This window comes from Sminthopsis crassicaudata, chromosome 2, assembly GCF_048593235.1.
Source record: "Sminthopsis crassicaudata isolate SCR6 chromosome 2, ASM4859323v1, whole genome shotgun sequence".
Classification (NCBI taxonomy): Eukaryota; Metazoa; Chordata; class Mammalia; order Dasyuromorphia; family Dasyuridae; genus Sminthopsis; species Sminthopsis crassicaudata.
This window is the reverse complement of record NC_133618.1, coordinates 504,442,629-504,469,537: the sequence shown is the minus strand read 5'-3', so window position 1 is coordinate 504,469,537 and position 26,909 is coordinate 504,442,629. Positions and strand designations below refer to the sequence as shown.

The window sequence follows — 26,909 nt, the reverse complement described above, 5'->3', positions numbered from 1 at the left end:
TTCATCTCATTGCTGAAGATGGCCACGTCCATCAGAATTGATCTTAAAATAGTATTGTTGTTGAAGTATATAATGATTTCTTGGTCCTGCTCATTTCACTCAGTTAAATTAGTTCATGTAAGTTTCTCCAGGCCTTTCTGAAATCATCCTGCTGGTCATTTCTTATAGAACAATAATATTCCATAATATTCATATACCACAATGTATTCAGCCATTCTCCAATTGATGGGCATCCACTCAGTTTCCAGTTTCTGGCCACAAAGAGGGCTGCCACAAACATTTTTGCACATACAGGTCCCTTTCCCTTCTTTTAAGATCTCTTTGGGATATAAGCTGGGGCCCAACTTGTACTTAAAGAAACACATATTCTTGGATTGGAAAGTTGTTAAGAGGCAGGTCAATTCCCCAAGAGCCTCCCCAGCTGTGGATCATAGCATCTGAAGGAGTTGCAGGGCAGCCTTTTCTGACACAGGTGTTGCAGATTGGGATTGAGATAAATTGGAGTCAGAGGAAGGAGGAGAGAGGCTAGACAAGGCAATGGCCTCTCAGGAGAGAGGTCAGAGAACAGCAATGGCCTCTCAATCTCCTTGTATCATCCTCTCACAAGAGGAGCTCCATTCCAGTTTGGGTCTCTAGCAGTCAGTGTCAGGTGACTCCCGTGTAGTCCAGCAGCTCTCCGGTATAGTCCAACATATGGCATATGAACATGGGACAAGAATTACAAGAACCAGAGCTGTTCCTGAGAAGGATCTTTCCAGAATTAAGGAAGAAGAGCCCTGGTAAGAATTTTTTATTTGGGGTAATTAAATGGGTCAGCATATCAAAGGGCTGAGCCAGGAGACTAATGAGACACTTACATGCTTGTTCTGACCACAGTCCTCTTCTCCTTTTGAAAGTTTGCCTCAATGACATTTCAGAAGATCAACACGTGCTATCCAGTGATAGTGCCATTTGCGTTCCTCAGTGTGCTCTGTGTGTGGCGGGAGGGGGGGGGTGGGGGTGGGTGGGGGGGAAGAATAATAGCAAAAAAACCCCAACAACTGGGAATTGTTAAGGGACAGGTCAATTCCCCGAGAGCCTCCCCAGCTGTGGATCATAGCATCTGAAGGAGTTGCAGGGCAACCTTTGCTGACAGAGGTGTTGGGGACTGGGAATGAGAGAAATTAAAGGCAGAGGGAAGAGGAGGGAGACGAGACAATGCAACGGCCTTTCAGTCAGAGATGTCGGAGAATAGCAACTCTCTCAGTCTCCTTGTTTCATCCCTTTACAAGAGGAGATGCATTCTGGCTTGGATCTTCAGCAGTCACTGTTGGGTGGCTCCCATGTATTCCAACAGAAAGTCACTTCTTAGTGAGGGACACCCTAAGTAGTTTCAAATAAATGTGTGGTTTTCTTTTCAGTTAACCTCTGAAGTTATTCACTTCCAGTTAGGAGATTGAATTAATGGATGAGATTCTACCTTGTTTCTCCTGGAACCATAATTAAAATTTCTCCAAAAATTTAGAAATGAGATGACTACAACTTTCCTGAGATCACAGAGTGATGGAAACAAAACCAGCACATTGGAGTGGAATCATAAAGGTAAGGTTTTTTCATTCCTATCAGACTTCCCTGCTTTGGTTTGTCTGGAACAGAGAGATAAGGTGTGTGTGTTTAAGAATTGGGATGGAAATTGTTAAATTGTACAATTATTGCTGTTATGGATGTATGGGAACTTTATATGTGGGATGATTATTTGATGCTTTAGCTTAGAAATCCCTTATTCTGTTGGAATTACTCTGGCAGACTGTTCTCTGATTGCCTCTTTTTAGGAAATCTCCAAGATATAGACACCTGTCTTGGGACTGGCAATCTCCAGCCCTGTAACCCCAGTTTCTTACTTGGTATGTCAGCATTTTCAGAGGACACTGCCATTTTGAGATGAAGCCTCTAGAGTTTGGGGTTTGCCTGCCTTCATGGTCTAACTGTGCATATTCTGCTCAGAAATAATTTCTGGATCCTGGAAGCAGTTCCTGTTTTGTCAGAGGAGACAGGTGGAGTTACTCCAGGCCCCACTTTTTCCCTCCTTTGGAATCCCTGACAGACTTGGGGTGCCCCTCTTAGCATGGGGCTGTCTTGAGCACTGCTACTCCCTATAGAAGCAGAATCTGAGTTAGGTGCACAAATGACTGCAAACCACCTAACACAGTGAACCGTCCATCTCAAACTGGATTCTCTGTCTGAGATGAGGGCCTTTGTACCACTGATAACTCTGGGGTTGTCAGGAAGAGACTTGCCCTTGCCGTAAGTTCTTGCATTTTCTAGTTTTATTTTTGATTTATTTGCTTCACCTTGGGTTGGTCAAAATTATAGTGCTGAGACCTCCCAGGTATCCAGGGGAAGGTAATTCAATAATTCAAATATTCAGAAGGAGAATGTGTAATATTGTGCCTCAGTTTCCCTCGATTGTCATTTGGTAGACATCAAAATACAAAGATGACAATCTGTTCTGGGATAACTGTTTCCAAGACAGTTGGTTGTTAGGATTACAGGGTGATAACTCAGGTTGTCTGGACAATTCTCTAGCTCAGAATTCACACCTTTGGTTTGGGCCTCTAAGGGGAGTTGACACATTTGGACTTCTGAAGAGGAGTTTATACCTTTAGAGGAGTTTACACCTCTCGAGGAGTTTACACCTCTCGAGGAGTTTACACCTCTCGAGGAGTTTACACCTCTCGAGGAGTTTACACCTCTAGAGGAGTTTACACCTTTAAAAGGAGCAAGTTCATTGGCTGTGAGAGTTCTTATAGGCCCATTCTCTGGGAGGATAAAAGAGGCAACATTGGGCCTGGAGAAGGGTCTAGACTGGGATTGAGTTTAGATGGCAGTCTGGAAGGAGAGAGTCTGGACAAGAGTTGGAGGAAATTCAGAGCCAGGATTCAGGAAGAAGAGGATTTGAGAGTCTACCTTTGCTCTGGCTGGAGGCTCCAGAAGCTTCCCAAGAAACCTGCTCACAGAGGAAAAGATTTTACAGAAAAGAAATCTCCTCCCAGAGAAGGATTAATAACTGAGCAACAACAGAACTTTACATTTTGGCGCCCAACGTGGGGCACAAACCCATTACCCTGAGATTAAGAGTCTCATGCTCTACCAACTGAGCTAGCCGGACTTTAAGATTAGGGCTAGCTGTGACTCGCGATGGCCAAAGAGCTCGCCAAACTCGAGTACCTGTCCCTGGTCTCCAAAGTATGCACTGAGCTGGACAACCACCTTGGGATCAATGACAAGGACTTAGCTGAATTTGTGATAAGTCTTGCAGAGAAAAATACAACCTTTGACACTTTTAAAGCTTCTCTTACCAAAAATGGTGCTGAATTCACAGACTCTCTCATTAGTAACTTGTTACGCCTCATACAGACCATGCGGCCCCCAGCAAAGCCTTCTGCTAACAAAGATCCAGTTATTAAACCCAAGACAGAAAAGGAGAAGCTCAAGGACCTCTTCCCAGCACTTTGCCAACCAGACAATCCTGCAATTAGGACCATGCTTGATGAAGATGATGTGAAAGTAGCTGTGGATGTCCTCAAAGAGTTAAATGCTTTAAAGCCTAGTGCTGCAGCACAGAAGCAGAGAGGCTCTGAACATTGTGATAGAGCAAAGAAGAAAAAAAGGAGTCGTAGTCGAAGTCGAGATAGAGACCACAAGTGGAGACACCAGTCCCGATCAAGATCATCACGTTCTAGGACTCAAAACAGGAATAAAGGGAAATCTAGATATCGATCAAAGAGCAGAAGTCAGAGTCCTGTTAAAGACTGTAAGGACTGTGATAAATATGGGGAAAAGAGCAATGACAGATGGCAAGACAAACATATGGATAGGCCTCTTCCTGAAGAGCCTTCTATTGGGGAAATTTACAATGGCAGAGTTACCAGCATCATGCAATTTGGGTGTTTTGTACAACTGGAAGGACTAAGGAAACGGTGGGAAGGTTTAGTTCACATCTCTGAGCTTCGTCGGGAGGGCCGAGTGGCCAATGTCACTGATGTGGTGAGCAAAGGCCAGAGAGTTAAGGTGAAAGTCCTGTCCTTCACTGGGACCAAAACCAGCCTGAGCATGAAGAATGTGGATCAGGATACTGGAGAAGAACCCATTTCAGCTAGAAAAGTTTACTAGTTTAATCCTTAAAGTAAGTTCCCTGTTTGTCTATTTAAAATTTCCTGGTTACTGGGGACTTCTTTGATGATGTAGGGTCTTTGGTCCACATGTTGGGTGACAATTATGAAGACTGAGCTAGCACCCTGGCTACCTTAGAATCAGCTGGAGTCAGGATAGGCAAAAGTCCTTGGTCTTTATTCTTGGTCTTTGGGGGGGCAGTCAGGGGAAATGGGCACAGCAATCTCCACATCTTCCTTCTTTCTCCCTACCATCAAAAAGTAACTCTGGTTTGTCTTACTTCACCCTCTAATCCACTCTTACAATTCTCTGTATACACCAACAGATTGAGCCAACACAGAATAGTGGGCCAGGCCATTCTCCAAGCATATGCTAATAGAGTATTGTCCAATTGGTAATTAGCCTTAAGTGCTTGGTTATCTGACCTCAGTGCATCAACTCAGTTTCAGCCCTTTACAGCTTTCCATCTATTTTTACACCAATTTTCTCTCTTCTAATAAAATTCAAGGTGATTGAATGCAGGGACTATCTGTTATACTCCTGTTTTGAAAAGGTGATTTAGCTCTAGTACAATGCCTTCACTTCACAAGTTTCCAAATAATATGTATTTAATTGAATTAAATGCCAATATATCTTAGATGAACTTAAAGAAAATCAGACTGAAAGCTAAAAGTTGAATTATTATGAGCACCATCATCAATAAACATTCAAATGTTTACTACTATTATTAATAATATTGTTATTTCTCATTGGAAGTTGCATCTGTGAAAGAACTTTTATGGCTTTAGCAGGAAATAGAAGCTAATTTCCTCCAATTTTAATCATATGTAATTTAACCAATCAAAAAAAAAATCTATAAAATTCATACCAGAACTCAGTCATAGCAACTATTTCACATTGAGGAAGTAAACAAAGGAAGAAAGCAAAGAAGGGTGGGGAGGAGGAAGGGAAGGAAGGAGGGAAAAGAGAAAGAGAAATCACAGACATGTGCTTGATAGGGTTTTAGGTATTAGGTATTTGATCAGGATTATGGGTGTACTTAGGCAGCTAAGAAATTCCATGGATAGAATACCAGGTCTAGAGTTAGACTCATCTTTGTGAGCTCAAATCTTGACTCAGATACTTACTAGATGAATGACTCTGGACAAATCATTTAATTCTATTTGTTTCCATTTCCTCATCTATAAATTGAGCTGGAGAAAAAAATTTTTTGGCAAAATTAGCATTTTTTCCAAGAAAACTCCAAATAAAGTTATGAAGAATTGGACATGACTGAAAAAAATGACTGGAAAAAAAAAAGTGTGTACTTAGTATTCAAATATAGGGGGAGAAATATCCCTGCTGAATATTTTATTTTCAGTCTTCAACTGATGACCTGGCAGTGTCCTTATGAATAATCAGATTTCCTTCAAGCAAAAGGTCAATGTGAAGAAATGCTGGATCAGTTTTCCGATAAAGAAAACATACAGTCCACATAAGTCGAGACTTCTGGAACTCCAAAACGTGGCAAACAATCTAGACCATCAGGCCACGGAAGGCAAGATACCTGTAACACCAAAACATAACAAAAATTCTAGACCATGAAGTCACAAAAGGTGAGACAACTGGAACACCAGGCCACAGAAGGTAAGATATCTAGAACACTAAAATGTGGCAAAAAATCTAGAACACAAGGCCACAAAAGGCGAGACAACTAGAACACCAGGCCATGGAAGGCAAGACATCTGCAACACCAAAACTTGGCAAAAAATCTAGAACATGAGGCCATGGAAGGCGAGACAACTAGAACACCAGGCCACGGAAGTTGAGACATCTGGAACACCAAAATATGGCAAACAATCTAGACCACAAGGCCACGGAAGGCAAGAAAACGGGAACAACAGGCCATAGAAGGCAAGACAATTGGAACACCAAAACATGAAAGGCGAGAAAAGAGGAACACTAGGAAACGGATGGCTAGACAACTGGAACACCAAAACGTGGCAAGCAATCTAGACCACGATGTCACAGAAGTTGAGACAACTGCAACACCAGGCTATGGAAGGCAAGACAACTGGACCACCAGACCCCAGAAGTCGAAACAAGTGGAACACCAGGCCACGGAAGGTGACATCTGCAACACCAAAATGTCACAAACAATCTGGACCATGAGGCCACAGAAGGCTAGTCAACTGGAAATCCAGTCCATGTAAGGCAAGACATATGGAAACCACAATGTGGCTAACAACAAAGACCACAATGCCATGGAAGGCAAGACAACTGGAATACCAGGCCACCAAAGGTGAGACATCTGATATCTTGGAGCTGGGCTCCACCTCTCATTTCCCTGGGTCAATCTACATTCTGAGGCCCAGTGGAAGCCCTTATGGCATTTTGGACATAGGGTTTTAGGTCTTCTTTCAGCCTGTCCTCTCACTCTCTCTCCATATCTACATTGATCTTTTAGATGTCCTAGTTTTCCACACTGAAAACATTGATGACTCTCTCTGAAAGTCCCTTGCCAAGAGGGCCTCAGCCCTCCCATGTCATCATAGTCTGGCCGTAATGAGCATTTGTGCCCACTGTGGCACAGTGTCTTAAGATCTACTCTAAAGGAGTATCTTTGTGTAGTCCCCATATAATTCTCTTGCAAACCTCATTAGCATTTTCCCTAGCCAGATGTCTAGCCATTCTTTCTATAGATACATTTTCTCAAATGGTTCTTGCTACAGCTGTTTGCAAACGTTTCACAAAATCTGCAGAGGGATCATTGGAACCCTGCTCTATTTTTGTGAAGGCTTTACCTTCATCTTTTTCTGGGAGAGAACACCAAGCTTTTTTTGCAGCCTTAGAAATTTATTCATACACTGTTATGGGATAATTAACTTGTGCTGAATTCTCTCCATACTGACCTTCCCCTGCTAGTTGGTCAAAAGTGATTTGCATATTAACTCCTGTTTAGCCTATTGCATCTTACTTGAATCCTACATAATTCACGATACTCTGAAAGCCAAAACAAGTTTTGTCCAGGTTCTAAACATGTCCTTGCTATGGATTTCCAATTGTTAGGGTTTAGTATTTCATAAGCCAAATTATCTAATTACATTTTAACATAAGAGGATGTAGCCCCATAAAGAGTCCAACCCTTTTTTCAAATCCTTAATATTTTCAAATCAAAAGGATTTATCTTCTCCTTTTTTTGACCTGAAGCGTCAAACTCTTCAATCATAGGATATGGATTTATACAATCGGATACATCCTGTCCTTTTTTTTTTTTTTTTTTTTTTTTTTCTTTTTGCTTTAACCAATGCCTTTTCTAATCTTGTCATAGGCTGCTTCCTAGGAGATGCTGATTGTGTTTCTGCCTCTCTCTGTCCTCCTTCTCTCTCCACCCACGAAGGGTTAATTGAGGCAGGTAAGTCAAAGGATTAGAAATGATCTAATTTCTCCTGCTGTGAATTCTTATCTGATTCTTCATCTTTTTCACCTACTTTATTTGGCTACTCCCCTTCCTGTTCTTTCTTCTTTTTCCTTATTCTATAACTTATTTATTTTCCTAAAGCCCCTTGTATTAAATTGTATGTATTAAGCATGTCTTTGGAAATTGAGTCAGGGCCATTTTATTGTAGTATTGACAAAGTTGCTCTCCTATTAATTTCCATTCTTCTAGATCCAATTCTTTTTCCATAGAGAACCATGCCTATAGGTACAGTACAGTTTCTAAAAGTTTGGAGATGTGCCCCCAAATTATAATCAACCTTGCTTTTCATAACCCTGACAATGCTCTGACAATGGAAACAATCTAGACCATCAGGCCACAGAAGGCAAGTCTACTGGAAAACCAGGCCACAAAAGGCGTAACTTCTGGAACTCCAAAATGTGGCAAACAAGCTTGACCACATGGCCATAGAAGGCTAGATTTCTGGAACACCAGGCCATGAAAGACAAGACTTCTGGAAGACAAAAAGGTGGCAAACAATGTAGACCAAGAGTCCACAGAATGCGAGTCAAGTGGAAAAGTGGTCCACGCAAGGCAAGACATATGGAAAATCAAAACATGGGAAACAATCTAGACCATGAGGACATGGAAGGTGAGACAACTGGAAAAACAGGCCACAGAAGGGGAGACAACTGGAACACCAGGCCACTGAAAGGAAGACTTCTGGAACTCCAAAACATAGGAAACAATCTAGATTACCTGGCCACAGAAGGCTAGACTTTTGGATAAACAGGCCATGGAAGGCGAGACTTCTAGAACACCAAAACGTGGTGAACAATCTAGACCACAAGGCCATGGAATGTGATTCAACTGGAAAACCAGTCCATCTAAGGCAAGACTTCTGTAACTCCAAAACGTGACAAACAATCTAGACCATCAACCCACAGAAGGCGAGACACTTGTAACACCAAAACATGGCAAACAATATAGACCATGAGGTCACAGAAGGCGAGATAATTGGAACACCAGACCATGGATGGCGAGACATCTGTAATACAAAAATGTGGCAAAAAATCTAGGACAGAAGGCCACGGAAGGCAAGACAATTAGAACAGCAGGCCACAGAATGCAAGACATCTGGAACACCAAAACATGGCAAAAAGTCTAGACCAGGAGGCCACATAAAGTGGGACAACTACAGCACCAGGACACAAAAGGTGAGATATCTGGAACAACTAAACGTGGCAAACAAACCAGACCATGAGGCCAAGGAAGGTGAGACAACTGGAACATCAGGTCATGGAAGGTGAGACAAATGGAACACCAAAACATGGAAAGCAATCTAGACCACGAGGTCACGGAAGGCGAGAATAGAGGAGCACGAGGCCATGGAAGGCTAGACAAATGGAACACCAAAATGTGGCAAGCAATCTCTACCATGATATCACAGAAAGTGAGACAATTGGAACACCAGGCCATTGAAGGTGAGACAACTAGAACACCACACACCAAAAGGTGAGACAACACCAAAATGTGACAAAAAATCAAAACCAAGAGGCCATAGAAAGCAAGTCTACTGGAAAACCAGGCCATGGAAGGCAAGATTTCTGAAACTCCAAAACGTGGCAAACAATCTACAGGATGTGGCCATGGAAGTCTAGACTTCTGGAACAACAGGCCATGGAAGACAAGACTTCTGGAAAACCAAAACGTGGCAATCTAGACCATGAAGCCACAGAAGGCGAGACAACTGTAGCACCGGGACACAGACGGCAAGACATCTATACCACCAGGCCACAGAAGATGAGGCAACTGGAACACCAAAACGTGGCAAACATTCTAGACCACGAGGGCGTGGTATATGAGACATCTAGAACACCACAATGTGGCAAACAATCTAGACGACAAGGGCTGTGATATTCCTTGGCATTTTATTTATTACTAAAATAAGTTTTTAAATGATATTTTCTATTTCTTACAAAATCTCTTTTCCTCTTCTTTCTCCTCCCAGAATCATCCCAAGTGAGAAATTCAATTTTTAGAAAGAAAAAAATCAGCATAATAGATTGAGAACATCAAACAAAATCAAAAAACATATGCAGAGTCATATCTGTGGACTTCCCACCTCCACAAAGGGTATGGTCATTTGGCCAATTTGCCAAATTGGTGAGAGGTGAAACCTCAGAATTGTTTTGATTTTTATTTCTCTTATTCATGAAATAGAACATTTTTTAAAAATGTGGTTGTAAAGTTCTCCTTTTGAGAATTGTTTGTTCATATCCTTTGACCATTTATTTGTTGGGAAATGCAATTCGCACACACATATACAAGAATCTATTGAAATGATCATGTAATTTTGGATGTTTTGGTTTTTAATCTAATTAATTAAATTAATTCCCTCCCCATAATGTTGATTTTCATCACTGGAATAAATCCCACTTGATCATATTGAATGATTTCTTGAATAAATTGCTACCTATTTAACAGGATTTTGTTTTCAACTTTTGAGTCAATGTCTATTAATCATATTGGCTTAGAGGATTTTTTTTCTGTATTTTATCTTTCCTTGGCTTATGTCTCATAGAAGGATTCTAATAGGATTCTTTCTCAATTTTTGAGGATTATTTATGAAGTATGGGCACTAACTATTCATAAAAGCTTGATAAAATGCTCCTGCAGATCTATCAGGGCCAATTTTTTTCTTTGTTCCCAATAATTTTTAATTTATCTATCTTTGACTTGTTTTTTAGGTCAGCTGTATTTGAGAAGGGGTAGGTTAATTTAGTCTATTTAAAATTTTTATCCTAATATTTCCCATTGAATTATAGAATCTTTGATTTCTGTTCATTCCATTCTATTTTTCAGCAAGTTTGCTACTTAGGTAAGGTTTTCCAACTTCTGGTCTAAGGTATTTATTCTCTTTCTGATTTTTTTCTCAGATCTTATTTTAATCCTAATTTTATTTTTTAAAGCTACTTTTATGATCCTTGTGGCCAAAACAATTTCACCCCCAAGTTATTCCTTTGTTCTGTTTTTATCTTTTGGTCTTTACAAATACTATTTAATTGTGATCAGTATTTTTTTTCTTTTTATTCATTTTTTTTCATGTCTCAGTTTTTGTATTGAGGCTTGGTACTAGGTCCAAGTTCTGTTCTTTCCTAAACCCTTGGGGGTTTATGTTTCATTTGGTTCTGTCTCCTCTCTAAGCTGAATGTTACTATCACTGCTATTATGAATGGAGTTGCTGTGGTGTCAATCCACATCCTCTGCCTCAGTGTTTCTGTTTTATTTTCCTGGTAGACCTTGTTCCTGAAAGGCCCTATTTGGATATTGGAGACTGCACTCTCTTTAGGCCTCTTTCAAGTCACCTGAACATATACACAGGCACTAAGTTGCCCTGTCTCTTACTGAAGTTTTCAGCATTCCAAAGACTACAAGAAGCTATACCTTTTTCCTTATGGGGTAACTTATGGAGCTTTGTCCTCTCGCTTACTTCTTTTCCAACAGGACAAGGACAAGTTCCTACTGACTTTAGGCCTAAATTATCAGAGCTTATTTTCTTTCAGCATCCCTGAGATCTTATTGTTTGGAGTTCTTACAGGTTTTAATTCCATTGATCAGAGCTCAAGCCTGATTCTTTGGTGTAAAGCTCCTCCCAGTTTCCATAGTCTTCTGGCTCTTTTTTGCCTAGAGTGAATAGAAGAATTTAATTTGATTTCTTTTCATATTCCTGGATCTCTTTTATCTGGGACCTTTTCAGTGTACATGGGAGAACAGGGATTTTTTAATGTTGTTTCACATCTTAATTGGAAATTAGTGTTTCTTTTTGTAGATATTAACAAGAATACAGTATAGCAGTATACTTGTGAACAACATGGTATTTCACTGTCAGAGCATAGTCAGGAAGCCATTCAGAGCAAAGTTGTGACAGGGTTTTTTTTTGGGGGGGCCTTATATAGATTCAGGAACCTGTAAAGGATCCCTAGAGGAAAAAAAAAGTACTTTCCTTCTCCTTACCACCTAATGCTCATAATTTCTTTAAGAGATTAAGGCAAATCTTTCATTTTAAAATATATAATCTTTTCTGCTTAAAATGTACAAGTTGTTAATTATATACCCCCTTTCTTGTTAGATGTGAAGATATAGTTTTGTACCTTAGAATTTTATATCTGGAAATGCTATACTTCCATACTTTGAGGGATGCAAATGAATCAATAAATCTTGTTATGGAATATATACATATATGTCCATGTTTGTAAATAGCTATCTAATAAGTAAAATATTATCAGGATCTTGTATATTGTAAATTTATTCCCTACTTTTCTATAAAATCTGAGCAAGCATTTCCGTATAGAGTCCTGCTTATTTGGGAAGAGGAAGGGAACAGACCCTAAGTACCTCTTTAGGACTTAATGGAATATCCCAAGTCCATCCACCTGGTATTAACATAAAGTGTTAATTGTGTTTTTTGTCTCACCCCTTAAAACCAGCTGGTAAGATTTCCCATTCTTTTCTGAATAAAAGCTGCATGCAGAAAAAGCACCCTGCTAAATTTTGGGCTAAGTGCTTTACAAACATAATCTCTTTTGATCCTCACTATAATCCTGAAAAGTAGGTGTTATTATTATCCCCATTTTACAGTGTTGGAAACAAAGGTTTAAGTGATCCATCCATTTACACAGCTTTGTATTTGGCTAGATTTGTATTCAGGTGTTCTTGACTTGAGATTCTCTATTCAGTGAATTCCCTAGTTGTCAAAAGAAGGTATATACCATGTGAACTAGCATTGCCTAATGGCCAAGTAGAGCCACATGACAACCAAGAACAGATACTTTGAGCATATATGGCGATGTAAAAAATAGACATTTGGTTTGAAGTAATGACTACTTTTCCATTGCCTGGAATGAAATGGAAGGGGGTAAAGTGGGATATCTCTGGTTCATTTATAGTCTTTATAAACATTTATAAAATCTAGAAGATTTTGAGAAGTATTGCTTCATCAAAGAATGAGGGCAAAGCAAATTTACAGAAAGTATGTCAAGAAATGTAATTAACAGATTATTTTTAAAAATGAAACCAAGACAACAGATTTTTAAAAAGGAAAAGATTTTTTTAGGATTTCTTAATAAAATGTTTTCTTTGTCATTAGCAATGGAGCCATTGTATTTGGATTCTAATATCAGAATCCCCACTGTGCTTAGCAGAGAAATAGAAGACATCAAAGAAGGGGACAAAGGAAGAAGGGAGAAAAAAATAAGTACTATATAGTGCTTATCATATATTCAGGGGGTATTGAAGGGTATTGAAGGACAAGCACCTCTGGTGTGAAGGCTTACCAAGCTCTTTTCAGGGCTGCTCATCCATCTTTGGTGTCCACCTGCTGCTCAGCTCTCACATGTATGTAGCTCCAAGAAGTTGTAGCATGCATGGTGGCGACACCCTAGGAAACGATCTCAGGAGCCAGGCTAAACCAGATAAACCTGTTGATCAGTTAGGGTAGTATCTACTACCAGCATATGAAGACATCCTCCTTTGGAATGGGAGAATGAGAACAATTTGTTCCAGTGGCCATAAAGGGGGCTAAGGTAGACACTGGGGAAGGCTTAGAACTTGTTCAGACATTGTAGATGCCAAGGTCATCTACTACATTCTGGGCCTTCAACAGTTGTCATGACTTTTGTTTTGCCACTAGACTTAGATGACTTGAAGAGAGAGTAAGACTGATGATTTTGTGCCACTCTGTTTCCAGTTGAGTTCAGTCACTGATCCCCTTTAAAAATAAAATATACCAACAGTAAGAAAAATAAGCAAGACAGTCCCTGTTCTCAAGGAGTTTACATTCTAATGGGTAAGACAATACATAAATGGGAACTGAAAATGGTGAATTAGAGGCGATCCACACATTTCAAATTTATTAAGAAATAGTAAGAGATGTCATTTCTTTTTTAAAACATTTTATTTATAATTTTTTTGACAGTATATATGCATGAGTAATTTTTTTATAACATTATCCCTGGTATTCATTTTTTCCAAATTATCCCCTCCTTCCCCTTGATGACAGGCAATCCCATACATTTTACATGTGTTACAATATAACCTAGATACAATATATGTGTGTAAATACCATTTTCTTGTTGCACATTAAGTATGAGATTCTGAAGGTATAAGTAACCTGGGTAGATAGACAGTAGTGCTAACAATTTACATTCACTTCCCAGTGTTCCTTCTCTGGATGTAGTTGTTTCTGTCCATCATTGATCAACTGAAAGTGAGTTGGATCTTCTTTATGTTGAAGATTTCCACTTCCATCAGAATACATCTTCATGCAGCATTGAAGTGTACAGTGATCTTCTGGTTCTGCTCATTTCACTCAGCATCAGTTCGTGTAAGTCTCTCCAGGACTCTCTGTATTCCTCCTGCTGGTCATTTCTTACAGAGCAATAGTATTCCATAACCTTCATATACCATAATTTACCCAACCAATCTCCAATTGATGGACAAGAGATGTCATTTCTAAAATATATAAAGTACTGTGTCAAATTTATAAGAATATAAATCATTTCCTAAAGGATATGAATAGACAATTTTCAGATGATGAAATTAAAACCATCCATAGTCAAATGAAAAAATGCTCTAAATCACTATTGATTAAAGAAATACAAATTAAAACAACTCTGAGGTACCACCTCACACCTCTCAGATTGGCTAAGATGACAGGAAATGATAATGATATATATTGGAAGGGATGTGGGAAACCTGGGACACTAATACATTGTTGGTGGAGTTGTGAAATGATCCAGCCATTCTGAAGAGCAATTTGTAACTATGCCCAAAGGGCTATAAAATTGTGCATACCCTTTTACCCAGTAGTGCCACAACTGGGTTTATATTCCAAGGAAGTCATAAAGAAGGAAAAAGGACCCACATGTGAAAAAAATGTTTGTAGCAGCCCTTTTTGTAGTGGCAAAGAATTGGAAAATGAGTAGATACCTATCAATTGGGGAATGACTGAATAAGTTACAGTATATGAAAGTAATGGAACATTATGTCATATAAAAACAGTAACAGCAAGATTATGTGATGAACAACTATCAAAGACTTAGTTCTTCTCAGTGGTTCAGTGATCCAAACCAATTCCAATAAACTTTGGATAGAAAACACCATCCAAGGAGAGAACTATGGAGATTAAATGTAAATCAACACTTTCTATGTTCACTTCTTTCCTTTTTCTTCCATTTTTGTTCTGGTTTTTTATGATCCATAAAGAAATGTATTTTAAAAAATGAATGTACATGTATAACCAAAAAAAAAATAAAGCAATAAAGTTGGGGGAAAAAAAAGAAATAATAGGAAGTAGCTTGGAGGCCTGGTCTTTAGAGAGAGAGAGAGAGAGCAGAGAGAGAGAGGGAGAGAGAGAGAGAGGGAGGGGGAGGGGAAAGTCACTTGTATAGTTATATAGTTGGGCAGTTTTAGTAGCTGAGAGTAATATCTAAATTTGCTTTACCAGCCTTGGCCTGTCATGTCAGTTACTTTGACATGCAACTGAGGGAATAGCCACTTTCTAATAGGCCTCAGTACCCTGTGTAACCTCTAGAATTTGATCAGTTTGCAAATACCTAGTCTGCTTCCCATTCCCACTTACCTCCCCCACCCTCTAAACATAGTACCTATTGGTGCCTCGATTTGGAAGCAGTTTTCTGTTAATGCCACAATGAATGAATTCCAATTGATTCATTCTAGAGAATGAAATGAAATATTGCCCCAAAATATGAAATATGTAATCTCTATCTAACTGAGTCCTCACTTAATGAAATAATTTGTTCTCTCAGTCATTTCCTAAGGCAATCAGATTCATTGACGTTAAATGATGTGATCATGATCACATGCTTTATTGGACCTACAAGGAAGAAAAAGGGAAAGTAGATGACATACTCTGTGATATAAAACAAACATTTAAGTGCCTACTTTGTTCCAGGGATGGTCTGAGGATTCAAAGACCAAAAGAACGAAATAGTCTTTGCCAATAAAGTGGTTTACATTCTATCAAAATGCATGCAAGGAGAATCAGAAATAATGGGACTCAGTTGCCCAGTATTTGAAAACCCAGAAAACAAAATTTACTTGGGAAAGAATTCTCTATTTGATTAAAAATTGCTGAGAAATAGTCTGGCAGGAATGGGCTGAATAACACTGTAAAGGCAGGAAGGCAGCACATGGATAGAATATGAGACTCCTGGAGTCAGGAAGATACATTTTCCTAAATTCAAATCCAACATCAGAAATTTACTCTCTTTGTGATCCTGAGAAAGTCACTTAACCCTGTTTGCCTCAGTTTTCTCATATGTAAAATGAACTAGAGAAGGAAATGCAAATGCCAAGAAAACTCCAAATGAGGTCAGTGAAGAATTGGACACGACTAAAACAATTTGACGATAACAATAACTATTAACAATAAACATTATACCTGTGGCAACAGTTATCTCCCACAAATAGCATGGAAGTATTATTGTGTGCTTTTAAGAAAACTGACATAGATATTTCTAGCTTCTTCTTTCCCTATCCTTCTCCAAGGGAGACTAATTTCTTGCCAGTAAGCAAGAGGTTGGAGCCAGAAACTCCTTTGCTCTCATTAGAGAGCTGAAATTGTATCTATCTGCTCCATTGAATGTTATTAATCTAGGGGATGCGGTTTTCAGGTTCAAACTAAATTTCTCATTGCGGTTAATTCATGAGAAAAGGAGGAACCAAGATTCATATCCAAGTCTTTTCCACCTAATACCAGTTCTGCAATGAACACAAATACTAGGTAGCCAAAAAATCCATTTATCCAAATCAGTAACAAAATAGAATTCAGAAAAAGCATATCAGAAAATACAGCGTGAATGGGGCTCTCCCATTGGAAGTGGGGTAACACAGCTTACCTATGAGAAAGAGTTCTAATTCTCATCCAGGAACATAATAGATCCTGCTAGCTTCTATCATATTTCTTCTTCCCAGTCTTATTCTCTCTTTAGCATCCTGAAGTCGTATTGGTATTTTCCTTCTCTTGTGAAGCTGGAAACCAGAAGAACCCAAAACAACTTTAGAAACCCCCAAAATTGAAAGTTCTTTCTCTGTCTCTCTCCACCCCATTTCTTTTGCAAGCAAGTATAACTGATCTTTACCATTAAAGAGAGAGTCCTATACTGATGGGCTTTCAAACTTAGGTTACCTACCATATTCAACAAAATTTTTTAAATGCATCTATGATCTGAATATGAAGATTATATCTAAAAAGAAAGAATAGAGAAACAGATGTGGAGAGGAGATGGATTCTTAGTTAAAATGGGATAGAGGCAACTATAAAAGATAAAAAAGATAACAGATTATATGAATTTAAGAAACTTTTACTAAACAGGATTAATGTATCTAGAGAAAAAAAGAAGCATCAAATAGAGCATCAGATTTCTCTGATAAGGGTTTGGTATATAAGATATATAAATATAGATTATACATAAGACCAAAAGCCATTCCCCAATATATGACATATAAATACTAGATTATGTATAAAACCTAAAGTCATTCCCCAATAGATATTATAAAAGCATACAAACAGTTCTCCAAAGAAATATTGAAAACCATTGTTGTTGTTGTTTGTTCTTTGTTTTTGAAGATGACTATGACTAAGTGAATGGGATGTGAGGGTGGGCTGTGCAAAATCACCAGCTTCACTTTTTCTTTTAGAGCCATCTGGGTTCAGTGTTAAGATATAGAATGACTCCAGGACAATTGGAGATGGCCTTCACTGCTCCTGGTACATAGAAGGCAATTAATAAATTCTTATTGATTGATTGACTGATTGGTTGATTGATTCATGGACCCATAGGGAAGAATCCAGAGAAATTGCTGAGAACTGAAAGTAATCTCATTTTTTTTAAGGCTCAATGTCAGAAAAAAAAATTTCCAACACCTAGAGTAGAAGTGGGTTCCTTTCTTTGGAGGTCTTCAAACAGAGGCTGGACAACAACTTGTCATCTGCCTAAGTTTTGTGTCTCTACTCCCTTTCTCCCACTTATTTCTCAGCAACTTGCAATCTGTCCATTTCATTGAAATTTCTCCCACCAAGAATATCAAAGATCTTTTAATCTCTACTCCACTCTGGCCTGTCTTCAACTCTATGAAATAAGATGCCCTTCTTAGATTAAGGTAGGAAAAGAGTAAGAGTAGTTATTTCCTAAGAGAATTGGATTTAATGTTTATCTTGCAAAGAATTCATGATAAAATACATTCATTTGTATTCTGAAAGAACTGAATTAACAGGTCCATTTCTAGCACTGAGAAGTCAGCAAATGAAATAATGATTAAAGTTGCCTGCCAACACATATTATCTTTAGTCAGTTCACTCCATTATGTATCTGCAGGTCTTCCTGACTTTAGTTCCACAACCTAGATCCACCCTCCCTGCAAAACAGAGAAGCACAAATCCAAATAACCTTGAGATTTTCCTTATACCCTGAAAACTGTCAAAGATGACAAAAAATGAGGAATGATCAATGTTGGAAAGCTAAGATATATTAGTGCATCATTGGTGAAGCTGTGAATCAATGCAATTGATTTTGGAAGGCAATTTGGAATTATGCAAACAAATTTACTAAATGTGCATACCTTTTAACCCAGACATCGCAATAGTAGATTTTTACCCTGAGGAGGCCATAGATAGGAAGAAAGTTCCCATATCCACTAAAATATTTTTAGCAGAACTTTTTGTGATAGGAAAGAATTGGAAACAAAGTAGGCATGTGTTGATTGGGAAACGGATAAACAAATTGTGGTACATAAATGTAATGGAACATTACTATGCTATTAAAATCATGTATGTGATGAATACAGAGAAGTGTGGAAACTGATGAACTGATGCAAAATGAAGTAAGCAAAATCAAGAAAAAAATATTCAAAATGATTTCAATATAAATAGAAAGAAAAATCTCAAAAAATCAAAAGTGACTATTACAAAATTATAAAGAACATGCATATCCTGAAAGAGGAAGATAAAAAGACAATCTCATCACATCCCTTTGCAGAGGTGGTAGATCTATAGTTATTTCACATTATTCCTGTTTTCAGTCTTTTCCCAATGTATTGATAAGTTATGCTGACTTTTTCCCCTTTTTCTTTTGTCTTAAAAATACTATTTGTTATATGGGATTACTCACAGGAAGGAGAAAGGAGAGAGTACTGGGAGAAATTATAGGGATATTAAAAAAGTTATTGCTAAAAACTAATTTTTAAAAGTACACATAGTATCTCTCTTATCCTATTGTGTGAATTCTGCCCCATCCCTTATATATTAGGGAGAGAGGAATGAAATTAAAAGGAACAAACTTCATCTTGTGCCAATACTATCAAAAATTGCTCTGCCAGTCTCTTTTGGATCCTAACAAAAATACTTCCAAGAGATCAAAGGAAAAGTAGAGGTACTAAGATATATTCATTACCCATCTTAGATGGGATATTATGAGAAAGGTGCTTTGTAGTGCTTTAAGGTGCTTTAAAGCGAATTATTATTGCAGGGAGGCAGTCTAAAACATCAGGCATGACAAATCCAAGGCAATCCAAATAAAAAGTATATTCTTAATTTCTAATATTTTGGGGTCAGAAGTTATTTTAAAAGTTATTAAAATTAATGCATACCATGAAAAAAATCTAAAGGTCTTTAATATTCCCTGTCAGAGGGTGTATTCAGAATTCTGATAACTTCTATCTGCATCTGATGTCTTCCTGAAAGCAAAGCATATGGCCTAGGTGTGATAGGATTGGAGGAAAATGGAGTTTGGAACAGAGTTGGAGCTGACTGTGTAATTCTATTAAGCCTTTCTTTTACTTACTACCCTTACTGATCAGAGACTTCTTTTACCAACTCTGTTCTGTATTGTAAAGTGAGAATGAGAGTAGGGGAACTAAAGTTCTGTCCTAGAGTACCAAATTTTAGGAGATATTAACAAAACTTGTAGACTAACAGCATAGAAATGTCTGTTTTGCACCTAGCCAGAAGGAATAATTAATTAATATAGGAAGCAGATGATTGAACCCCAATCAAGCAGTTCCCTGGGCCCCTTGGTCCTGTTGTCTCACTGCAGAATGCCCCAGGACCTTTGTTAGGTTCTTACTAAGTGCTAAGTTGGTACTTAACTATTCTCTAGCTCAGAATTCACACCTTTAGTTCAAACCTTTAAAAGGAATTTACACCTTTAAAGAAACAAGTTCATTGGTTGCAGGAGTTCCCACAAGCCCCTGGCTGTACCCACAAGCCCATTCTCTGGGAGGATAAAAAGAGGCAACATTGAGTCTGAACAACAGTCTAGATTGGGATAAGAACAAGACTTCCCGGGAGAACTTCAGGGAAGTTCTGAAGTTCTCCTGGGAAGCTCGAGGAGATTCAGAGCCAGGATTCAGGAAGAAGAGGATTTGAGATTCTACCTTCGCTCTGGCTGGAGGTTCCAGAAGCCTCCCAAGAAACCTGCTCCCAGAGGAAAATGTTTTACAGAAAAGAAACCTCCTCCCAGAGAAAGATTATAATTGAGAAACAATCAGAACAGTATATTTTTGGCTCCCAACATGGGGCAAAGACTTTTGCTTATCTTGACTAGGACTGATTCTGAGCCCTTTAGAGGAGCTAGCCCAGACTTCACAGATCTCCATAGTAAAGACTGTACACATTGCTTATTTCCTTGTTCCACTGTACTTTTTGGGGGGTCTGGTGATGACCCTGGAACATTGAGCAAGGGGATTAGCTCTATCTGCATTAAAGACTCTGATCTTGTCCAAATTCTCTGATCTGCTCACCCAAGACTCCATATCTCTGGTGCTTGAATAATCTTGGGTACCAGGTCCAGATGTAACATGGCCCTGGCCTGACAAGGGCTGACCTATAAAAACTTTCTTGGCCAATTCGGACTAAATGGTGATCTAAGGTGTGGGGTCCAGAGTGACTTGGGGAAGGATTTATGAATAGAATAGGGTTTAGTCTAGATCTTAAGACAGATAGATTTAGAAAATCTTGAAGCAGTAAGGAAGAGTAAAAGGTTCTAGAGAAGTATAATGGCATATTCTATCCCTTTCCAAATAACAGATATTCCTGTCCTTTGTCTGAAAAGACTGGGTCAGTGTTGCTAGACATCACAACAAGGCATTTTATTTCTCAGTTTATCGTTTGTAAAATGAAGAAGAGGGATTGAATTTTCTCTAAAATCCCTTCCAGTTCTAAGTGCAATGGTTTTAGCCTAAAAATAAAATGACTAGGTTAGGGGAGGAATCATTGAAGGTACAATTATTGAGGGATAACTGGATGGTGTATAACTGAAGTCAGAAAGGTTTAAGTTCAGTTTTGGCCTTGGCACTCATTAGGATTGTGACCCTTAACTCTCCTTGCCTCAGTTTCCTGACCTGTAAAACAAGCTGGAGAAGGAAATGGCAAGCACTACCAAGAAAACCTCAATGAGGGCTTGAAGAATCAGACAATTGAAACAACCTTTGAATGACTCTGAGTCACAGTTGAGATTTCCATTCCTCACTTCTGTCCTTCTCAATCATTTATTTTTTCCTCCTTCCTTACTGACTTTTCTTCACTCTCCCAATTCCTTGTTTTCTATCCCTTTACACACAGTCTGTAAGAGAATTGGGGAAAGGTAGTATATTGAGGAAAGATTAATTAGGGGTGGTGACTTTAATGGAGAAAATATAAATTTTAGAAGAAAGAAGAATGAAGTTGAGAGTGGAATAATTAATTTTGGAAAGAAGACTGAATATATATAGAATATATAGAATAAATTTTATAGAGGTAATACATGGACAAGAGGATGAATGGGAGAAGGGAGGAAGGATAGATTTGAAAGAGAGAATGAATGAGACAAAAAAGGATGTCTTCTGGCATAGGAAATAAGTGAAATTTTTTTTTTTTTTAAAGAACATCAATAAAAAGTTCAAAAGACTAAACATTACTGAACAACAGAAGTTCTTATATGAAGTAAAACTTCACAGTAATGACAAAAATCAGTTAAAATTACATTAACTTTTTTTAGCTTTATATTTCTTTCCTCTTTAAAATATTTTTATTGATATGTTCTGTTTCTTTTATTATCATATTTTCCCCAAATATCTTTGCTTTCCTCTTCCCAGAGAACCATCTCATAGAACAAATGAAGGGGTGGGTTTTTTGATTATTTGTTTTTAGAGAAGGAAAAAATAAGAATGATTGATAAATACACTGAAAAAGTATGAAAATGGTGTAATATGCCAACACTTGTGTACCTCTTGCCTCTAAGGAGTTATATCTCCTCAGCCAGTTCTACTTGATCTTTATAATTTTTTTTGACTAGTTTTCTTTCCATTTACACTGTTGTATTTTATCATGTTTATTCTCTTCTTGGCTCCATTTTATTTCTTTATTGTAGTTTTATTCTTTTCAACAAAAGCAATGTGTTAAATGTAAAAAAGGAAGAGGAGAATGGAGCATCCTGATAAGACGTTGTGTAGACAGAACCCATCGTTTCCACAGGCTGCCACCAGGGGGCGAGCAGGACTGCATCTTCGAGACGCTCCTCCTGTTGCCAAGGGCAATAAGCCCAACTCTAGAGACTGTGAAACAGTCTGGCTCCGAAGCCAGAGCAGTGTTGCCATGGTGAGGACGCACAGCAGCCAGGAGGGACCCACAGACTCGAGTCCTGGAAATTCAACAGGCGTCTCTTTGCCCAAAATCTTCTTAGATCCTGTGCCTGCGGGGCCCTGCCTTAGCCACAAAAGTAGCTTCTGCTTTGGGACGCAACAGAATAGGAAAATGGAGGGTACGCAGAGTTAGGTTGGGGATGTGAGTATTCCCCCATTCATCCTCTTACTTCTTCCATTCATTCTCCCTCTCCAACATCATCCTTCCTTCTTTTCAGCCTTCTTCCATTCATCTTCTTCCTTCCCTCCAATTAGCCATTTCCCTCTTAATTCTCTCTTAAATTCATCATTTCCCATTCAGCAACCTTTCCCAAATTCACTATTCTTCCTCCAAAATCATTCTCCCTTCCTTTCAGATTTATCCTTCCTCCAGATCACCTGCCTTTCCCCCAAATTCTCATATGTCCTCCAATATGAGGACATATTCCCTTAGGTTCTCTTTTAAGAAATCTAAGTAATTAATGTAATTAATTCTCCCCTCAAGCTATAATATATATACAAATCCCAATCACTAGCCTCTTCTGGTTGGCTTCTCCCAAGCACTATTGCTTTTTAACCTCAAAGTTTCTCTTCTTTATCTCCTCAAACCTGAGATCCCCAGTAGTCAGTGTCCTTAAGAATTTTTTAAGAATGTTTTAAATTTTTTGTACTATGTATGCCTTTTTTTAATAAATCTTTTTAATATTTTGTACTATGTATTGGGAAAGATACAATGTTTGGGCAACACTTGGTTTCTATCCTCACAAACTTCACAGTTTAATTAATAGGGAGATATGTCTGAAACACACCTAATTACAATACACAACATTATGTAAGGACTTTAGAGAAGCAACCATTGCAATGCAAACCAGTTGGTTGTCTGGTTGGATATATGCCTCATTTCCCACCTCTTCTCCTCCCTCAATCAAAGTTAGGGATTTCATAAAAAGTACAGTATCTAGACAGCCCATCCCAGATTCTCTTCACTCTTTCACCATCCTTGCCTACATTTTAGTTTTCTCTTGTACAATTTATCTCCTTGGTGATGGAGAAACAACAAAAACAAGATCTCAATCATTCTATGTTATTGTTCATTTTGTGTTCCATTTCCAACTTCTTTTAATTCCCACATTTATAAAAATAAATCTCTTTTCTCTGCCCCTCCTTGCCATATTTGTCCACCCCCATCCCCTGTTATAGGTTTTATTGTACTGTATTTCCTTATTAAAGACTGGGAGTATATTGGAGATTCATGTTGAAAGTGGAGAGGGGATGGGGAGGAGAGAACTTTGTGTGATTCTGTTAGGTTCAGATAAAGAGAATGGAACTCTCTTACAAATCCGTGATTCCATTACCCAGTGCTGCCTACGGCTTTTCATTCTGTGAGACTATCTTCTGCCTGACTTTGAATATTCTTTTATTTTCTTACATGGGACCCTTATCGACAAAGATGTGGAAAAGAACTTCAGAGACAATTTCATTTTGGGGAAGAAAATGGATTACCTGAAAAATCTTCCTCCCAGAAACAATATTAGCACAGAGAACTTGGTGGGGAAGATGAAGACAGTTCGAAGTGGAAAAGTCTACAGACAGATCTTTGATGATGAGGTATGCCTCACCTTTATTCTCATTAATATGTATAGTAAAATTGAGTGAACATTGAGATAGTACTGAATTTAATAGATCCATGACCTCAACAATGTGATTATTTCCTCCTCTGGTATGAATTATAACTTTCCCTAACACCTTATTATTTATGCATCTTATTTATGTTTTTCCTCAAATCCTCCAAAAAAAGCAGAGATTTTTAATCTCTTTTTGTGTCATGGACCCCTTTGACAATCCAAAGAAAATAATATCTCTGGATCCCTTTTTTAGAATAATGTTTTATTGCCTATACTCATAATTGAATGAAATTTAGATTTTAGGTAGAAGTTTGAAAAGATGCCATGTTTTTCCCATTTAAGTTCACAGACCCCTTAAAAATCTACCCAAAGGACCTTAACCCCAGGTTAAGAACCCCTTATATAATGGATTTATCCAAAATATTGAAGACTTTCTTCTGGCTCTTCTCAAGGTTGCCAATATACTATAAAAACCTATCTGCTGTCTTTCATTATCCTTTCATTCATGCTGTCCACAAGAAAATAGATTTTTTATTTTCCTGATTATAGGTGAACGTAATAACACTTTTCTTTTACACCATTTCTTGAATTCAGTTATTTTGTAGATATCTACTATGGACCTTTCCAATTCTCATTAAATCAAAAATAATTTTGTTTTTTGGAAGATCATGCAGTTTATCTTGAAATGCCAAAGGATTGAAATTTCTAATGAATTGATTCTGTTATGGAATAGGTCCAACTTGTGCGCTCTTTGGCAAACAGTCGAAAAAAGGCAGTGGAACAAGTCGGACCTTTGAAGAGTGGAAAGATCCCATTACTCAGGAACTTTGAAATACCAACAGGTCAACTCTTATCTCCTCGTCAGAGAATGTGGGCTGAGGCTCTGCCCAATGACAAATCCATAGAAAACCCTGTTTTGTACAGGTATATTGGGGATACTGTCTTGTCACATTTTCTATTTCCACTTTTTTACTATTTACTAAGCACACATATTGATTATAGTATATGGAATTACATAACTCATTTGTGAATTTTTTTTGTCTTAACTTAATGTGTGTTAGGTTAGCTAAATTGGAAACAAATAAAAATGAAGCTCTCAAACTTTCAAGAGCTAAGTAGTAGTCAAGAGGCTAGTATAGTCAATAAATCAATGAAGTATTTGTTAAGTACCTAGAATGTATAAACCATCTTGAAAATCTCAGGGGGTGGTCAAAGATAAGAAAAGAAAGCAAAAGATTGTCCTTGCTCACCAAGAGCTCACAATACAATGGAAGTGTATAAATAAACTATATAGAAGATATCTTGGGAGTAATTCAAAGTGGAAAGACATCAAAATGCATGGATTTAAGATTTCTCAGATTTTAGTGAAACTAATTTTTTTTTCAATAACCCATGATTTTAGAACAAAACAACATTTAATAAAACAAGATGGAAAGATAAATAATGATAGCATTTCTATTTCTAAAATATACATAAAAGTGGCATAATCTCCCCCAAATTTACATGCTGCTATGGGAAAAAAATAATTCTTCCGGAAAGTGCATCATTGTATTCCATCTGGTATAATTCTCATAACTCTTCTTCTTCATAACTCTAATTCTCATAATATCTTCTTACTGCTTCTCTCCACTTCCAAAAATTGCCATTTGCTGACAGAGTAGCTGCTGTCCTCTACTATGAGGCTTCTTTTGTTATTTGGACTTTGTTCTCACAAAGGACAGGACTTCAGGGAGATAATTCCATGACATGCAAGTGAATTGGATTTAAGTGAGGGAGGGCTGTGCCAGGTCATCTGCTTTACTTTCTCCTCTGGATTCAATGGCCAGATATGGATCAGGATGCCTGAAGATGGCCCTGCAGGCATTGGGAGACCTGATCTTTTTTTAATCTGAGGCCTAGCAGGCCTCAGTTTGAGGCAATGTCCATGTAGTGATTAAAACTAGGTAAGAAAGAAATGAGGAAAAAGAATGTCCTTTTTCATCTAGTCAAAATAAAATTATCAATCTGGGAGGGGAAGACCCTCAAGGTATCTGGCCAAAACAGCAATAATCGATATGTTCTGAGCCAATCAGGGCCCAAAGAAAGACTAAGTGGAGTTTGGCCAGGAAATGAGAGAGAGAGAGAGAGAGAGAGAGAGAGAGAGAGAGAGAGAGAGAGAGAGAGAGAAAGAGAGAGAGAGAGAGATGCATTTCAAGTCCTAGTTCTCAGTAAGCCAGCTCCTACTCTCTAAGGTTGTTTATTCTGTTTTGTAGAAGCTATCTCCAAGATGTAAAGACTTTTCTCTTAAAGGGAAAGATTGTTCTTGAAAACTTTTTTATGCCTTAGGGCTGTTAAACCTTTTTTTTTAATCAGTTCCACAGATGCACACAGCCATCATAGCAGAATTTCCCAGATTTTCTTTTTTATATTTTCTCTTATTAGGAAGAGTTCCCAAGGTCTACTTATTATTTAGATTGGGACAAGAAATTTCTTTTCAGCTTTTAGTAGATAGAGACAGGGTCCTGAAAACTACCTTTCAATACCCCAAAGAGGTATTTAATTACACTGGAACTAGTGAGTTTTGCTTTGCATTCCTTCACCTAAAACCAGATTGATGTCTGACTTTTATAACTCACATTTATGTATCATTTTAAGTTTTACAAGTATTTTTCTTACAACTTTGTGAGATTATTAGTAGGAATAAAGTTGTCTCCATTTTACTGATAAGACAAATAAGGCTAAGAGAATTTTTCCAATGTCACGTAGCTAGCAAATTTTAGGACAATAAAATTCAGGTCTCTCCTGAGTCCTCTACTGTCTTTTTACTACACCAAGATTACCTGCCTTATAGAATGGTTGGATTTCTTTTATCTATTTATTTATTTTGGTCCAGTTCTACATTTCATCCATATAGGAGACTGCTGGCATGGAAACTATATCCACAGATGCAGATCAGCAACTCATATATAACTATCTTAGAAAGTTGCCTGGGTCCACTGAGAGGTTAAATGACTTGCCCAGGTCAAATATGGGTCAGAGGCAGATCTTGAGCCAAG

General features: G+C 38.0%; 2 protein-coding genes across 4 annotated transcripts in view; both read left to right on the top strand.

Moving 5' to 3' along the window:
* The first annotated feature begins 3,177 nt into the window (after positions 1–3,177).
* On the top strand, positions 3,178–4,152 carry LOC141552944 (ATP-dependent RNA helicase DHX8-like). The gene has a single exon (XM_074284845.1). It carries the CDS (start codon positions 3,178–3,180, stop codon positions 4,150–4,152), a length of 975 nt encoding a protein of 324 aa, XP_074140946.1.
* Positions 4,153–22,174: 18,022 nt separating this feature from the next.
* The window catches only part of CCDC180 (coiled-coil domain containing 180), a 121,678-nt gene continuing 116,943 nt past the window's right edge, over positions 22,175–26,909 (top strand). Inside the window, exons 1-3 of one of the 3 annotated variants that reach the window (XR_012486898.1) lie at positions 22,175–22,389; positions 23,700–23,857; positions 24,608–24,798. Coding sequence is in view for 2 of the 3 variants with exons in the window: in XM_074294022.1 (XP_074150123.1) it covers positions 22,224–22,389; positions 23,700–23,857; positions 24,608–24,798 (515 nt within the window). In the remaining variant the exon portion in view is untranslated. Of the gene's footprint in view, positions 22,413–23,699; positions 23,858–24,607; positions 24,799–26,909 lie in introns of all 3 variants that reach the window. The other 2 variants (XM_074294022.1, XM_074294023.1) reach the window with 2 other exon arrangements.

Bases quoted from the DNA above. Each gene is read 5' to 3' on its own strand.
- LOC141552944 (XM_074284845.1), top strand. From the start codon at position 3,178: ATGGCCAAAGAGCTCGCCAAACTCGAGTACCTGTCCCTGGTCTCCAAA.